Raw genomic sequence first — 15820 nt, 5'->3', positions numbered from 1 at the left:
CTGCAACGTCGCGCATCCTTTAGTGAGGCAGGCGCTTCATCCAGTGAGGTCTTTACCGAGGAGAAGCTTATTGCTGATTGCAAATTACCATATTGCACGTCCTTGCTGTCATCTATGACTGCCTGGCAATTTTTGGCACCCATTCCTTTCTCTACTCTTCTTCCATCCTCCTTGCCGATGGCGCTTGACTCAGGCCGCCGATGCTCGAAGCTTCAGGTCGCTATGTTCGAGTCACTTTGGTTCGGGGACGGCTCGGGTGAAGTAAAAAGACATCATCTCAGATTTGTAACCTACATTCAGCAATGGCATCACATTCTGTCAACGCACTCGTCTGTTTTGTGTGTCTTCTTCGTGTGAGGTTCATTGTTTCTAATTGGATGAGGTTGTGAGTGCCAGTGCTTGAGATGGGCGAGCAGAAGAAGTGGAAAAGCCCGATCTTGTATCATCTCTGAAGATGTTTATTCTTGGCAGCAACGGCCATTCAAACTCGAAATTCGCAGTCTGCGCAGCGAAGAAACTGGCGAAGAGACGCGTCTCCGTGTTGCGGTGCTGACAGGTTGGCAGTTGCACAGGCAAGCTTGCAGAGCATAGAGCGCCGGGAGAGTATATAGTCCAGGCAGGTCCAGCATCCAATCTACTAAACTTCATACTTGTAAGTTTTCTCTGCCCTATCCCCTAGCTCGCCTTTGCTTCGACAACATCTTCACAACGCTTGCTGCAACGATTCCAGCGATATCTTCGCAGGTTGTATCAACGCTCACAGCGTTTGCAGTCAGCACTCGAAGGTCTTGTTCCGTCTTGCAATGGCGTCTGTGTGACGGTCTGCCAAGCAATCCGAAACCAACATCAATGAAACAGCTCACTGACTTTTGACTTGTTCTTCTGCATCGCTTTTCTTCGACATTTGATCGCCGCTCCATAGACCTTGGCATTTCCACTCCCGCTCAAGCATGGGGGCTGGAGAGAGGGGGTCGGTGGGCTTGCACGGCCACCCGATTTGACCTACCGCTGACGCCCTCCCGCCTCTCTCCTCTGGGGGGAGGCTTGCCTGAATCTTGGAACTGGAGAAGCTTCTCTTCGGAGGGTCTTCTCCAACCTATTTTTTGATCTCTGGTGCTTATGTAATGATGACATGTTAATGTCTTTCGAACGCGATATTTATACTTTTCATATTTCACATGGAAATGCAGCGACTCTCGAGCTTTTGTGGGGAAATTCGAGTTTTCCGTTCAACACCATCTAGGACCGCAAACTCGGGTTGCAGAAAAAGCATCTCTCGAACGCCGAGGTCGCCTCGTCAAGCAGCCTTCGCAAGATAAGACGTGCTCCGTTGTCTTTGAAATCTTCCTTGTCAAACCCTAGCTGCCGACGAGGAGATTTGTTTGAGGCCGTCGTGCTCTTTTCAATAGACTAGCTTTTCGATGAACGAGTGAGCGACTCGGATCAACCCGGGGTCATCTTGCCGATTCTTGTTGTTCAAGCGATCATCGACTGGCGTGGGCCCTACCAAGAGGATGAGCTCATGGATGCTCGCACGCTGCAGAATGTAGAGGCGTACGGGGTCTCAAAAGGCTCTCTCACTTGGCAAACAAACCCCGCACCAAGAACTTTCCCATGACGATGAATTTATAAGTTCGCTAGCGGGATTCATACGAACTACCGTCAGGACTACGCTAATGAGGCTGTTGAAAGCTCCAAAATTTGGGCATCGTGCATTTCAAGCGCCGTTCTTTGACCCTGGACCCGAGGCTTCCGGTTTGGATCAGGTCGCAAGGCGAAAGCCATGACGCGTGGATTTGCGCTCAGAGAAGCGTTGAGCAGGGTGGAGGCAGCAAACAGGTTTGCGGGCCATCCGGCTATCGCCCGTCACTTTTTGAACACGGGACTGTCGATCCCAAGCCATGATGATGATGCCCGCCAGCCGCTCTCCTTTTGTGTCGCATGCACGTCGACAGGTCTCCGCAATGACCATTGACCATTTTGGTTGACACGGCTCTTGCTGCTTTTCTCTTCCCTTCCTACTTGTCACTCTATCACCTGCCCACCTTTCGCCCTGCTTCATATCCACCCACTGCTGCTTCTACCGATTTCAAGCACACTACCTACCCAGCTTCGGTCATAGCGGGGCATTGCCAACCCGGCTTAGCTTGCCTAGAGACGGATAGACGAGGTCAGATACCTGACTCAGCTATCAGCAAGAACATCCCTCGGACTCTCATTAGTAATCGTCCCTCGCTGAAGAGAAGCAAATCTCATCGTTCTCCACCCCGGCACCACACCTTCCATCATGCCTTCTAACGCCCCAGAAGGGCACAGCGGCGATGTTCCAGAGAAGTCGTCGACAAATGTTTCGGGAGGCAGCGGCCCGCATCGCCGCAATCAGGCCAACTTGCGTCTCTCACAGATGACCAAAGTCAATCGCGATGGTGACGACTCGGATGAGGACTCCGCAGACGAGTATGCTCGCTGGGCCGCTTCTTCTGGTCCAACAACGCCCAACATCTCCGAAACTGCAGCACAGCTCCGACGCAACCTTAGCGTCACCGGACTACAAGATCTGGCCCACATGCCACGAAGCGAGATTCGTAGATCGGTCGGGAACAAGGTTTGGCGACCACAAGACGAAGAAGCGCGCCTCCCAAGTGACTGGGAGAGGCTCGTGGTTCACGTTGTAAGGGGTGGTCTCAGGGCGGGCAACTTGGCCTTCGCTCTGCGAGCTTCGCTGATGCTTGTGCTGGAGCTGGTCAAGTCGCTTCGTACCAAGAAGTTCAACAGGAACTCATTCGGAGTTGCATTGATGGGACCGCGTAACTTCCGCTTTGCTGCTCTATTTGCCATCTGGGCTTCGCTCTACAAAGCTGTTCACAATAGCTTGCGTCTGTTGACGCCTCCTCCCGCAAAGCGCCCACGCTCTCGAGCTGCCTCTGGTGCCGGAAACGTAACTTTCTCCCTAGAAAAGTCTGGCGACAATGGATCTCCAGATGAGAACGGTATTGGAAGTGGCACGGCTACACCTCGCTCTGGCAGATCAGCACTGGAGGACAAGTCGCCCGAGGACAAGGCGATGGAGAAGTCAAAACAGAAGCGTCGCGCGTTCATGCCCGATCCACGCTCCAAGGTATGGCACGCCTACCTTGCTGGTGCCATCTCTGCACTGGCAGTGCTGGTCGAAACCCACGAAAACCGTGTCTCTCTGGCTCAGCAGCTCTTCGTGCGAGGTCTCGAAGGCTCGTACAACGTAGCTCATGAGCGTAAGCTCATCAACATTCCACACGGTGCCGTCATCAGTTTCGGTCTTGCATGTGGTCAGATCATGTGGGCATGGCTCGAGGCACCTGATTCGCTGCCTAGATCCTACAAGAATTGGATCACGAGAGCGTCGCAAGTCAGTCCGAAAGTTACGGACGTCTACCGTTCCATCAGGCATGATCCCAAGGTCGATCCTGAAGTTGCAGTCAGATGGTTCCCTGACGGCAAGATCCCCGAGCCTGTCTCGCTCAAACCTCTGCGCTACGCGGATGTGGCGCCCAATGGCATCAACCGCCGCGGCATCAAAGGCAAGAACGTTGGCAAGATTGTCGAGTGGATGGATCGAACGCGCAAGGGTGACGCCGGAGAGGTCGTCGACTGTGCTTTGGTCCACCCATGGGAGATAAGTCACTGGCGCAGTCCTATTGACCGATTCATTGAAGTCACACGATGGATTCTGCCCGTCTATCTCACGCTTTACTTTGTTCCTGCCATCTTCCTTCGCCCCGGCAAGTTCCTCAAGGACCCGCTCGGCGCCACCATCCGATCGCTTAAGGGCTCTTTCCGCTCTTCGTCGTTCCTCGGCGTCTTCGTCATCATCTTCCAGACACAGTTCTGTGCGCAGCACTCATTGTACAACTTTATTCAGGCGAGAGAGACGCTTAGGCGCTACGTTCCCAACTGGTTTTCGCGTATGCTCATCAGCTCGTGGCTCAAGTGGTTCACCGGATTCACCACCTCCCTGTCGCTCTTTGTCGACGACTCGAGGCGACGAGCCGAGCTTGCAGCGTACGTGTTGCCCAAGGGGATGGAGAGCGCTTGGTCGGTGCTCAGGCAGAAGGCGTATGTACCCTTTGTTCCCGGTGGCGACCTCTTGCTCACATCGGCGGGTATGTCGCTTGTTATGGGTACATATGCTCAGAACCCAGAGCACCTCTCTGGCCTTGTTCGACGAATCGTCTACCAGGTAAGTCCACTCAGAAAAGGATGTCGAATAGCAAAAACAGGAATGTGCAGTAGAATGACCCTTGTCTTGCGTTCTGCATCTTCATCTCTCCACAGTTCGTTGGTCGCAACTAGGAGACAGACAGGCAATCGCAGGACCTTATCAGCTTTTTGTACACTAACTGACCAATCAGAATCCGAACACTTGCTACCAGATCACAAAGCCGAAGATCGAATGAGGCCGCTTTCGAAGGTGCATCCTTTAGTTTGAAAGTAAGCTCAAAGACGGGTTTTGCTTGGCTTCAATGCCGTTTCGGAGCAAAGGGGCTGCTAATTGTTGGCCAAGTTGCTCTCAAGGGGATCAGCGACACTGCTTCCCTGCCGCCCGAGCAAGCATGAGTAAATATGAGGGCGGTTTGTGAGCGTGAGGGCAAAAAGGAGGTCATGACCAGCAGTACTATGGAGTCACATGGACCTGCAACTGCGAGCAAGGCAAGCGAGCACAAGACCCGGATTAAGCTCTTGCGGTATGACAGCTCGGAAAGGGTCTGAGCCGATTGACCCGGTAGAGATGTGAAAGAAAGGGGAGTGGCAGAGCAGCGATGGAAGAGGGACAAGCGGGCTTGCAGGCACTTGCCGGACGCGGGGTGCATGAACGGAAGAAACCGGTTGCACGCGCTTTCATGGAGTAAACTGCTCCGACGAGGCAACGCCATTAGCGCTCTGTAGACTGCCTCTGACTGCTGTTCCACACCATGCATTGCAGGATCGGAAGCCATTAAAGCCCAACGTCGACAAAATTGGGACCTCCTGTCCAAACTCGAATGTGGGGATGATAAGGATATGGTAGAGGAGGACCCAGCGAAGCGCATCGATATGCCCTTCATGTGCGTCTCCGCCCTAGTGGTCGCTGGATAGCCTTTCCTTTGTTCGTCCTCGCCGTCTGAAGTGTAGGAGAGATCGTACTGTCTTTCCGCGTGGAAAGAGTAAGCTCTCGTCACATTCGAGGCTCGAAAGTGTTTTGTTGCCTAGCTTGGAAGCAGAGTTATGCTGTCTTCATCGTGCCCCCCTGCTACTTGACGGTTTGCTCAACATAAAGTCTCGCCTCAGTTGTCAAAAGACTCTGTTTGAGCCGAATGCCATGCAGGCTTGGCATCTGTAGCCTTCTTACTATTGTATCGTGAACCCTCCGCTATAGACCCTTGATTGTCGATCTCGCAGACTGCTCTTTCTTCTGTTGCAATGCTCTTACTTGTTGCGCGGTTCTCGGACGACTAGCCCTGGCAACCAACCAACTTTCTTCTGGCCAAGCCCTTGCAGTTGCTGCTTCTTGACCAATTGATCGGACCGACCGACAACATCAGTGATGAGCGGAGACAAACGTCCGGATCAGCCGAAGCAGCCAATCTTGTTTGTGCTCTTGTTTCCTTCTCGCCGTTTGGAGAGTCTTCCCACTGAGATTGCCGATCTGTCGCCGAGAAGAAATAGAAGCAAGTCTGGGGGATTTAGAGCTCGTGAAGCTTCACTATTTGTAACAGGTGAAATTCGCCGAGATGTTGCTCATGCAAAAAGTCTTCTCTGGATCGATAAACGATGACTGCGACCTTCCAAGCAAAGCATCAATGATGATGCAGTGGCGCAGATGCCGGTGATGAAATTGCTTTCGGGAAAACAAAATTGATATCTCCGCACTTCTTCTTCTTCTTCTTCTTTGATGTCTTTGGGTTGAAGATACAGAAAGGATATCGGATCTGTTGCGATGTCACTTTTTTTTACTCTTGTTTCACCGGCCACCGCGATAAGAGGATTGCATGGCGAGTCAACTCGAAGGCGGCAACCTTTTTCTTCTGCGTTAGAGAAGGCTTTGATGCGAGATCAGGTAGCGTCGGCTCAGCCGGTCAGTCCTTTTGAGCATGTCTTTCAGATATCGGCTCAGGGCCGATTTTCAGAAAAGACGTGGAGGCCTGCAGCCGTTTTTTTCTTCTTTTCTTTTCTTTTCTAGGCCTCCTGACCGGTCGTAGCAGGCTGCGGAATTACCGCGTTTTCGATCTGCCATGTCCGTGCGTAGACAAACACCCACACACATAGGCAAGGCACTCTGTCTGCAACATCATGGCATCGAGGTCTTATCTGCACCGGAAGTCTCTTCTTAGCCTGCCTTAAATCCGTGCACCGTCCCGCTCATCTGCCGTCATGGGCTGGCAACAGTCACAATGCCAATTCTGGAAGTGAGTCGCATGCTTTGCTGTGGATCTCTGTGTGCTTTTTCAGCAGGAAAAGACAAAAAGAAAAAAAAAAAAAAAGAAAAAAAAAAAAAAAAAAAAAAAAAAAAAAAAAAAAAAAAAAAAAGTGTCGTGCCCTGTCTAGCTTGATCTGTGCTCGGCTCCACCGATACCAGCATCCAAGTCACATCCTCAGTCTGCACCATCCGATCTGCCTATTAGATGCTCTCGTGTGCTCGTCCTCTTTTCACCACCTACTTGACGTCGCCTCGTTATCTTTCCCCTCTTCGTCATCATCCTGAGGTCTATCTCTATCTCTCTCCTCGTCCTTCTTTCTCTCTCGCGTCACCTGTTTCTGTCCATCACGCTCTCTTCATCTCTTCTCGTCACCCTTCCACCCCTTCTCCTTGTCCCTATACTGACGAGATAAAGGATCACAAGAATCATCTAGGATACGCCTGTTCTCACTCAAGGCGAACTCCTTTCTGCTGCGCATAGATTCGTAGCGAGCTGTTCTGAACAGCTTTTTGTAGACTTTCACCCTCTCTCAAGTTACCTCGTATAGCACCACCATCCAAGATGCCCACCGAGCCCGAGACAGCACAGGCCCCAGCAGGCGCTACAAGGAGCACCTTTGTCGACACCTTCGAGAGCCAGCCTGGCACTCCTGGCGAGAGGACTGGCCACCTCTTCCCTACCATCCAGCGCATCCGTAACAGCATGTCTGGAGAGGCTACCGGTCCTTTGAAGAAGCTCATGGTCGCCAACCGTGGTGAAATTGCCATCCGTATATTCCGAACAGCCCACGAGCTTGCTATGACCACCGTCGCCCTCTACTCGTTCGAGGACAGAATGAGCGCCCATCGATACAAGGCCGATGAGGCTTATCAAGTCGGTGCTGGTCTCAAGCCCGTTTCCGCCTACTTGGCCGTTGATGACATCATCCGAGTCGCTCTCGAGCACAAGGTCGACATGATTCACCCCGGTTACGGTTTCCTCTCCGAGAACCCCAACTTTGCTAAGAAGGTCGAGGAGGCTGGTATCGCCTTCATCGGCCCTCGTCCAGAGACCATTGACGGTCTTGGTGACAAGACCAAGGCTCGAGACCTCGCCCGCAAGGCCAATGTTCCCATCGTACCCGGTACCCCTGGTCCCATTGCCAGCTTCGAGGAGGCCAAGCCCTTCGTTGAGGAGGTTGGCTTCCCCATTATCATCAAGGCCGCCATGGGTGGTGGTGGACGAGGTATGCGTGTCGTCCGCAAGATGGAGGACTTCAAGGAGTCGTTCGAGCGTGCCGTCTCCGAGGCCAACTCCGCCTTCGGCGACCCCACCGTGTTCATTGAGCGCTTCCTCGACAGACCCCGCCACATCGAAGTCCAACTCCTTGCTGATGGCGAGGGCAACGTTGTTCATCTCTTCGAGCGTGACTGTTCCGTTCAGCGTCGTCATCAGAAGGTCGTCGAAGTAGCTCCCGCACCCAACCTCCGCGACGATGTCCGCCAGGCTATTCTCAATGACGCCGTCCGTCTCGCCAAGACTGCCAACTACCGAAACGCTGGTACTGCCGAGTTTCTCGTCGACCAGCAGAACCGCTACTACTTTATCGAGATCAACCCCCGTCTACAGGTCGAGCACACTATCACCGAAGAGATCACCGGTATCGACATTGTCGGTGCTCAGATCCAGATCGCTGCTGGTGCCACTTTGGCTGATCTCGGTCTCACTCAAGAGACCATCCAGAAGCGTGGTTCCGCCATTCAGTGCCGTATCACCACTGAGGACCCTGCCGCCAACTTCCAGCCCGACACTGGTAGGATCGAGGTCTACCGTTCCGCCGGTGGTAACGGTGTCCGTCTCGATGCCGGTTCCGGTTTCGCTGGTGCCCAGATCACTCCTCACTACGACTCGTTGCTTGTCAAGGTCTCGTGCCGTGGTGCCACCTACGAGGTCGCTCGTAGGAAGATGCTCCGATCCTTGGTCGAGTTCCGTATCCGTGGTGTCAAGACCAACATCCCCTTTTTGTTCCGTTTGTTGACCCACGAAGCCTTCGCTACGGCCAACACCTGGACTACCATGATCGACGACACTCCCGAGCTCTTCAACCTGGTCCAGACCAAGAACCGAGCCCAGAAGCTCCTTGCCTACCTCGGAGATGTCGCTGTTAACGGCAGTTCCATCGCTGGTCAGGTTGGCGAGCCCGGTCTCAAGGACGAGATCCAGATCCCCACCTTCAGCGACCCCAAAGACCCTTCCAAAACGCTCGACACCACCAAGCCTTGCACCGAGGGTTGGAGGAACATCATTGTCAACGAGGGTCCCGAGGCTTTCGCCAAGGCGGTCCGTGCTTACAAGGGTACGCTCATCATGGACACCACCTGGCGAGACGCCCACCAGAGTCTGTTCGCAACACGTTTGCGAACCATCGACATGGTCAACATTGCCAAGGAGACTTCCTACGTGCTCAAGAACGCCTTCTCGCTCGAGTGCTGGGGTGGTGCCACTTTCGATGTTGCCATGCGCTTCCTCTACGAAGACCCTTGGGAGCGTCTGCGAAAGATCCGAAAGCTTGTGCCCAACATTCCTCTTCAGGCTCTTGTTCGTGGCGCCAACGCCGTCGGCTACACTGCTTACCCCGATAACGCCATCTACGAGTTCAGCAAGAAGGCCGTCGAGTGCGGTCTTGACATCTTCCGTGTCTTTGACTCGCTCAACTCGCTCGACTCGCTCAAGCTCGGTATCGATGCTGCCAAGAAGGCTGGCGGTGTTGCGGAAGGTACCATCTGCTACACTGGTGACGTTGCTAACCCGAGCAAGCACCCCAAGTACACCCTCGAGTACTACCTCAACCTTACTGACGAGCTCGTCAAGACCGGTGTCCACATCCTCGGTATTAAGGATATGGCTGGTCTCCTCAAGCCCACCGCCGCCAAGATGCTTGTCGGTGCCATCAGGCAGAGGTACCCAGACCTGCCTATCCACGTCCACTCGCACGACACCGCTGGTATCGCTCTCTCGAGTATGCTTGCCTGCGCTGAGGCTGGTGCCGACGTTGTCGATGTTGCCATTGACAGCATGAGTGGTCTCACCTCGCAACCCTCGATGGGTGCCCTTGTCAGCGCTCTTGAGCAGACCGGTCTTGGTGCCGGTATCCGCCACGAGGACATTCAGAACCTCAACTTGTACTGGAGCCAGGTCCGCCAGCTCTACCAGTGCTTCGAGGCCAATGTCAAGGCTTCGGATTCGTCGGTCTTTGATCACGAGATGCCCGGTGGGCAGTACACTAACCTCATGTTCCAGTCCCAGCAGCTTGGTCTCGGCACTCAATGGAAGGAGATCAAGACGGCTTACATCCAGGCCAACAAGCTCTGCGGTGACATCGTCAAGGTCACACCCTCGTCCAAGGTCGTTGGTGACTTTGCTCAGTTTATGGTCGCCAACAAGCTCTCTGCCCAGAATGTTATCGATCGTGCTGACAAGCTCGACTTCCCCAGCTCCGTCATCGAGTACTTCCAGGGTTACCTCGGTACTCCCCCGGGCGGCTTCCCTGAGGAGCTCCGCAGCAAGATCATCCGTGACAAGAAGCGCATCGACGGTCGCCCTGGTGCCAGCATGGAGCCCATCGACTTTTCTCAGGTCAAGAAGGACCTTACCGCCAAGTACGGCCGCTCGATGAGCGCTACCGACGCCATCAGCTACGTCATGTACCCCAAGGTGTTCGAGGAGTTCCAGGCCTTCCTCGACCAGTACGGAGACCTCAGCAACTTGCCAACTCGCTACTTCCTTGGCAAGGCTCACCCAGGAGAGGAGCTCCACGCCTACATCGACCGCGGAAAGCTTCTCATTGTCAAGCTTCTCGCCGTCGGTGCTCTCAACACCAACAACGGTACCCGAGAGGTCTTCTTCGAGCTCAACGCCGAGCCTCGTGCCCTCACCATCGAGGACCGATCTGCTGCTGTTGAGACTGTCACACGTGAGAAGGCTTCGTCGGACCCTGGCAGCGTCGGCTCGCCATTGGCCGGTGTCGTTGTCGAGATCCGAGCCAAGGAGGGTCACTCGGTCAAGGCTGGTGACCCGCTCTTCATCATGAGCGCCATGAAGATGGAGACAGTTGTTTCGGCGCCCGTTGGTGGACACGTCAAGCGTGTTCTTGTTGAGCAGAACGACTCGGTCTCCCAGGGTGACTTGCTCTGTGAGATTGAGCACTAAGCGACACTGTCCACGCAAACAAGAAAAGATAAACACATACCAAAAAAAAAGGTTGCAGGAAGATAATCCAGATGTCGGTAATGCTATCATGATTCCCGATCCCAGTCATTCAGTCTGTCAGAACCGCAAGCATGTGCATGAACTGTGCCGTCTGAGGTTGAAGGCGCGAAAGAGGCGACCTGCAGCGAGTTAGTTACTGTAGCAGTGGGCGTGCCAAGCAAGTGGCTGAGCGAAAGGAGACTGGACTGCCGTGACAGGCAGCGTGGGTCACATCAACTGACTCGAGCGGAGCAGGAGCGATGAGCGAGTCGCGCTATCCCAAAAATGCAAAGAAAGGTTGGGAAGGCCCTTTTGCGGAGATCTTCCCAGGGTCTCTCCGCATCTTTGCTGTCAACGTAGATGCGCGCGCGGTGCTCGAAGTTTTCTGCTTGAAAGAGACCGGTCAATTCACCTTTTCTAGTAGGCCGCTTGATCCTGCAGCTTGGAGGCAACGTGACTCGCTGCCTGAGCTCCAGACATCGTCTCCGGAATGACAAGCAGACCGCCCTGGACTCGAGCAGTGCGGTTGTGTGCAGGCCGCTTCGACCCTGAGCTCGGCTCATACAGAATAGCAGACTTCCGTTGGCTGATGAACAAGCAACAGCCGGACTGTCATTACTTCAGATCAGACAGGTGAGCTGGTTGTGGGCCACAAACGTCATCCACAAGAGAGCTCTGTGATAGACGGGGCTGATGACAGAGGCTGCTCGTCATAGCAAAGATTAGGTCACAGATACTGGCCTTGACTAGAGAGCGTAGTGTCAAGTGTGACGTGACTGCCTGATTGGCAATCAGCGACAGTCAAGTTGGATTGTATGAGCGTGGGAATACGAATACAGATCTGCGATAAGCCGGCACAGCACACACGCATTTCTGGAGAAAATTATGCTTTCTGAGTCAGCAGATGGAATTTCTGATAGATCGACTCCATAGCCAAAGATAACGAACTTTTTTTTGGGATCAATTTTCTTGAGCTGTCAGAGACCGCCGGTAGATGTGCGAGAAGTAAGCGAGCGTCGCTGCTGAGCATCCTGCTGTGGTGCTGGTGCTGCAAAAGCTTCGGTGTCTGGCAAAACAGGCCATTCCTGCCTCGTGGGTTATCGCACCACATTGACCAAGCGCTCTTCGCACATCGCAGTGTCAGAACAATAAACGGAATCACCGAAGCATCAGTGAGATAGATTCAGCAGTGACTTTGATTGTCCATGCGTGCGCGCTGCAGTGTGCTCCTACAAGGTTATTCGCTACGCGTTGCCCTCCGCCCTTGCTCTTCATATATAGCCTGCCATCCGGGCAAGCTCACCCTTTCCCTTCCCTCGCATCACACATTGCAATCTTTACTCCAACGTCTTTCACTTCCTCGTACACCCATCCACACCCAACTGAGCCAACATGAACACCTTCTTCGTCCGCAGAGCTTTCTCCTCCCGATCAGCTATCCGAGCTCCACCTTCTCCTAGCTCCTCCACTCTCCCTCTTGTCTCTGCTGCCTCTGCTGCCTCTACTTTCAGCGCCACTCGTCCTGGTCGTGTTGCCATGCTTCCTAAGTCTTCAGAGTCTACCTCTGTACAAAGCACAGGCTCTGCGAACGTCAGCACTGCAGCTACTAGCAATGCTGACATCTTCCCAGAGGTCGGGTCCATCTCTGTTCCTGGTGAACAGCCTAACGTTCTCCGTCTCGGCGAGAGTCAGTAATTTCACCGGCTTGTACTAGCCCGATACCTCAAGCCGCTTCTCTAGCGCTTAGTCTTCAATGGACAATGCTTCCCCTTAACCGACCAGTCCGGCGCATCTCACGTCAAGCATGCTCCCACCGTTTCACGGCGTTTCGATGCTCCCAGTGTCTCTTGCAATATCGTCACCGTTCTGTTTTTCATGTCAATGCAATGTTCTCTTTCTCTAGCAATTATGTGTGTGTTTACATCTGTTTCGGATGCGTATGGCCTTGAGTATGTGCCTGGTGCCAGATTCAGACGCCTCTCAACTACTTGTCAGAGACACGTTTGATATGATCGCGGCCCTCCTTCGCATCTAGCCCTGACGTCCAAGGCTTAGTGCCGCATGCTGGACTGGTGGCCCAATGGGGATGCGCGAAGTGTCAGCAGTTTACCTGGATACTGAGTCTTCGAAGTGTGACATCCCGCTTTCGAGTTCGGAGCATGGATTCGAGGAAGTTTGCCTGTTGCACCAGCAAAGAGAAGGCCGGAAACATCCGGCCCAGTCGTCCCGAAGGCTCGTGTTGAGGTCGTTCTGCTCTGCAGACTTGTGTGCCTTTCCGCGTCATGTGAGCATGTCACGCATTAAGCGCTCAACTTCCGGCCAGTACGGCCTTAGTTCGAGTTCCATAGCAACGAGTGTGAGAAATCGCTTGCACACGACGACCTTCACGCTGGGCGAAGTTGGTTCCGCTTTTTTGACGGAGTGGTGGACGCAATTAGCTGGTTTTGTCACCTCAACCAAACCGGCTCACATCGGTGTAGGATGTTTTGTCCTTCCTGACATCAAGCAGAAGTGGGGTACATGAATGTCCTGAGGCCACTTGAATTGCGGAGCTGTTGAGTTCTGTGTTGCTCCGTCGCGGAGCGGAAGCAAAAAGCAACTCACAAGTACCATGGAAGCCGCGTCCCAGTCTTTGAAGCCTTCACAGTCCACAATTGCAAGAGTTCTGTCTGATTGAGTCTAAGACCTCTGTGAAGTGACTTGATGGCAACCACGAAGCGATGCCGCAACAGCTTCACGGACGTCAACAGCCCATTGATCCACATCCGGCTCATCTTGCCAAATGCTTGCTGACTGCCGGATGTACGAAGATGCGCAGGACCCCTCAACAACGTCAGTGCTCTCAGCAGCTTGGTTTTCCGTCCGCTTCGATGACCACGTGCCTCAACCCGAACCTCCGCAGGCACCGTTGGCTACTTAAGATCTTTCCGACAAATAGGAGACAATCGTCACTCTTACGCTCTCAAGGTCGCCTCTTGACTTACGCGTCACATGAGAAGCACATGAAAAGGACGCCATTGCTGGTTGCTATTGTACATTGCGTGCCATTGACTAAACGAGAGGATGAAGCGCATGTGGGGTAAACAAATTAGATGAAGCAGCGGAACGAAAGCGTCGCCAGAAGCGACAGCTTTCAATTTGACTCGATGTTCTCGTTGATGGCAGAGTTGGTGAGCGTTGTAGCTCTCGATTCGAGTTTCGCTCGACGACGCTTCTCGCGCTCTTCGACGAGCTGCAGCTCTTGAGCGAAACTACTGCGCTTGCGAATAGTTGGACCAAATTTGTAGAAAACGAGCGGAATGATCGACAGTGGCACGCCAATAAAAGCAAGGATCGACGTGGCCCACTGGTAGTCGACATTGTGGTACATGATCTCTGTGATCAAAGTGAAACCACCTGATAGAAATTCGCGCAAGAAGGACTGAGCAGCGATAGCAGATGCGGCATAGATCGAGTAGGAGTTAACGGTATAGTCTGACACGATCAGGAAGAGTACGTGTGATGAGACACCGAAGAGCGCACCGGAAATGACAGGAACTATCCACGGGACTGGTGGAAAGGATGTCCATGCAAAGAAGAAGAGACTGATGGGGAACAAGAAGCCGCCAGGAATCCCCCAGAGGAGTCTGTCTTCGGGCGTAGGGATGCCGCTTGGCCTCTTGGTACCAGCATGAGCATACCACTTCAGCTGCAACGCAAACAGGGCGTAGGCGATGATGAATCCAAGCAGGACTCCGATGAAGGTGAGACCTTGCTGGCCCGTAGTGAAACCGTACTGCGTGAAGATCAAAGGATAGGATTCCAAGAATATGTAAATAACGGCGTAGTTGAGGCCGTCAAAGAGACTGAAGAAGAATACGATGGGTTCGGTGAACAGCATGAAGAGCGGACGACCTACTGTCTCCTTGAAGAGGTCCTTGACCGTGTGCTGTGATTTGGCTTTGTCGTGGCTCGCGTAAAAACGTGGATCGTTCTGTGCCTTGCGCAGCTTCTTCGCCCTCCGAGACAGAATGACGCCGGCTCGAGTTTCAGGCACAGTGAGGACAAAGATGGCAAGCAGGAAAGCAAGGACGATGCCGGATACACCAAATGTCCATCGCCAGCCGATGTCCTGAACAATGAAAGCTCCGATGATTGGACCAACGGTGGCACCACTTTCGGCAGCGAGGGCAAATGTGTTGACGCCCCAACCTTGATTGTCTGCGTCCCAAAGGTCGGACACAGTGCCAATCGAGTTGAAGGCAACTGCACCAAAGCAGCCACCGAGGAAGCGCAGCACGGCAAGTGTGGCCAAGTTGTCAGCCAGCGCGCACCCGATCTGGAACAGAGCAAGAATGACGAGGCCAACGATCATGACCGGAACTCTGCCGTAATCCTCCGAGAGAGGTGCGCAAAGGATAGGTGCAATAGCAAAGCCGAATAGAAAGAGGGCAGTGGGTATTCTCGAAGCTACAGCTCCGATGCCAAATTCTTCAGCCACGTCGTGTGCACTGAAGGAATAGATGGAGGAGATGACGTTGACCCAGAACTCGAGTAGCATTGTTACCACGAGGATCTGGATCTTCCTCCACGCTGGGAATACCCTGGGGTCCTTGGGATCATTGTGTTCGAAGTTGACAAGGAAAGGATCGTCGTCTGGGTCTTCTTCGGTTGGCTGGATGGAGCACTCGCTTGGGCTTTGGATAGTGGCATCCTGATGCTCGACATCCCGGTCGGCATGCACCGGGGCGAGCTGGTCACTGACTTGTGACATTTGTGTGCGATACGGTGAGGACGGCGGCAAAGGTTGGTGTACGTCAAGAAGAAGTAGGTTCTAGATTGGATACTATGGCACAGGGCGCTCTCGAGTAGATAGACGGTCAGGCGATAGGCCAGTGGCAGTTAGCGCTGTGGCATTCAGCATCGAGGCCAGGCCAGTGGAAGTGGACGTGTTTATCAAAAGGTGAAGATGGAAAGCTGTTCCTTCTCGAATAGAAGCTGGCTAGTGTGGCGAGGAGTAGAGGTAAGACTGGGCCCAAGCTGTCATTTCATGTTCTTCGAGGGCTCACGGCATTTTTGCAAAGATTTGTCATAAGGGGGTATCAATTTTCGAGTGTTTTTACAGTCGTGTCCAAAATTGCCCGGTGTCACCGACCTCCATACGCGTTCCTTTTCATCCG

The 15820-nt window shown here is 53.5% G+C and overlaps 4 protein-coding genes across 4 annotated transcripts; 3 read left to right on the top strand and 1 right to left on the bottom strand.

Annotated features, from left to right (window-relative positions):
• Window positions 1-2404: 2404 nt before the first annotated feature.
• Window positions 2405-4329, top strand: UHO2_02078 (uncharacterized protein; the record flags this gene model as incomplete). Its single annotated transcript, XM_041559515.1, has 2 exons — window positions 2405-4216; window positions 4312-4329. The coding sequence occupies 2 exons, from the start codon at window positions 2405-2407 to the stop codon at window positions 4327-4329; spliced, it is 1830 nt and encodes a 609-aa protein (XP_041415449.1).
• Window positions 4330-6995: 2666 nt separating this feature from the next.
• UHO2_02077 (putative pyruvate carboxylase) lies at window positions 6996-10622 on the top strand (the record flags this gene model as incomplete). Its single annotated transcript, XM_041559514.1, has 1 exon — window positions 6996-10622. The coding sequence occupies one exon, from the start codon at window positions 6996-6998 to the stop codon at window positions 10620-10622; it is 3627 nt and encodes a 1208-aa protein (XP_041415448.1).
• A 1431-nt stretch (window positions 10623-12053) lies between these two features.
• Window positions 12054-12356, top strand: UHO2_02076 (uncharacterized protein; the record flags this gene model as incomplete). Its single annotated transcript, XM_041559513.1, has 1 exon — window positions 12054-12356. The coding sequence occupies one exon, from the start codon at window positions 12054-12056 to the stop codon at window positions 12354-12356; it is 303 nt and encodes a 100-aa protein (XP_041415447.1).
• A 1438-nt stretch (window positions 12357-13794) lies between these two features.
• UHO2_02075 (uncharacterized protein) lies at window positions 13795-15414 on the bottom strand (the record flags this gene model as incomplete). Its single annotated transcript, XM_041559512.1, has 1 exon — window positions 13795-15414. The coding sequence occupies one exon, from the start codon at window positions 15412-15414 to the stop codon at window positions 13795-13797; it is 1620 nt and encodes a 539-aa protein (XP_041415446.1).
• Between the last annotated feature and the right edge of the window lie 406 nt (window positions 15415-15820).

This window comes from Ustilago hordei (genome assembly GCF_900519145.1).
Source record: "Ustilago hordei strain Uho2 genome assembly, contig: UHO2_contig_03, whole genome shotgun sequence".
Classification (NCBI taxonomy): Eukaryota; Fungi; Basidiomycota; class Ustilaginomycetes; order Ustilaginales; family Ustilaginaceae; genus Ustilago; species Ustilago hordei.
This window is presented reverse-complemented; position numbering and strand designations above follow the sequence as displayed.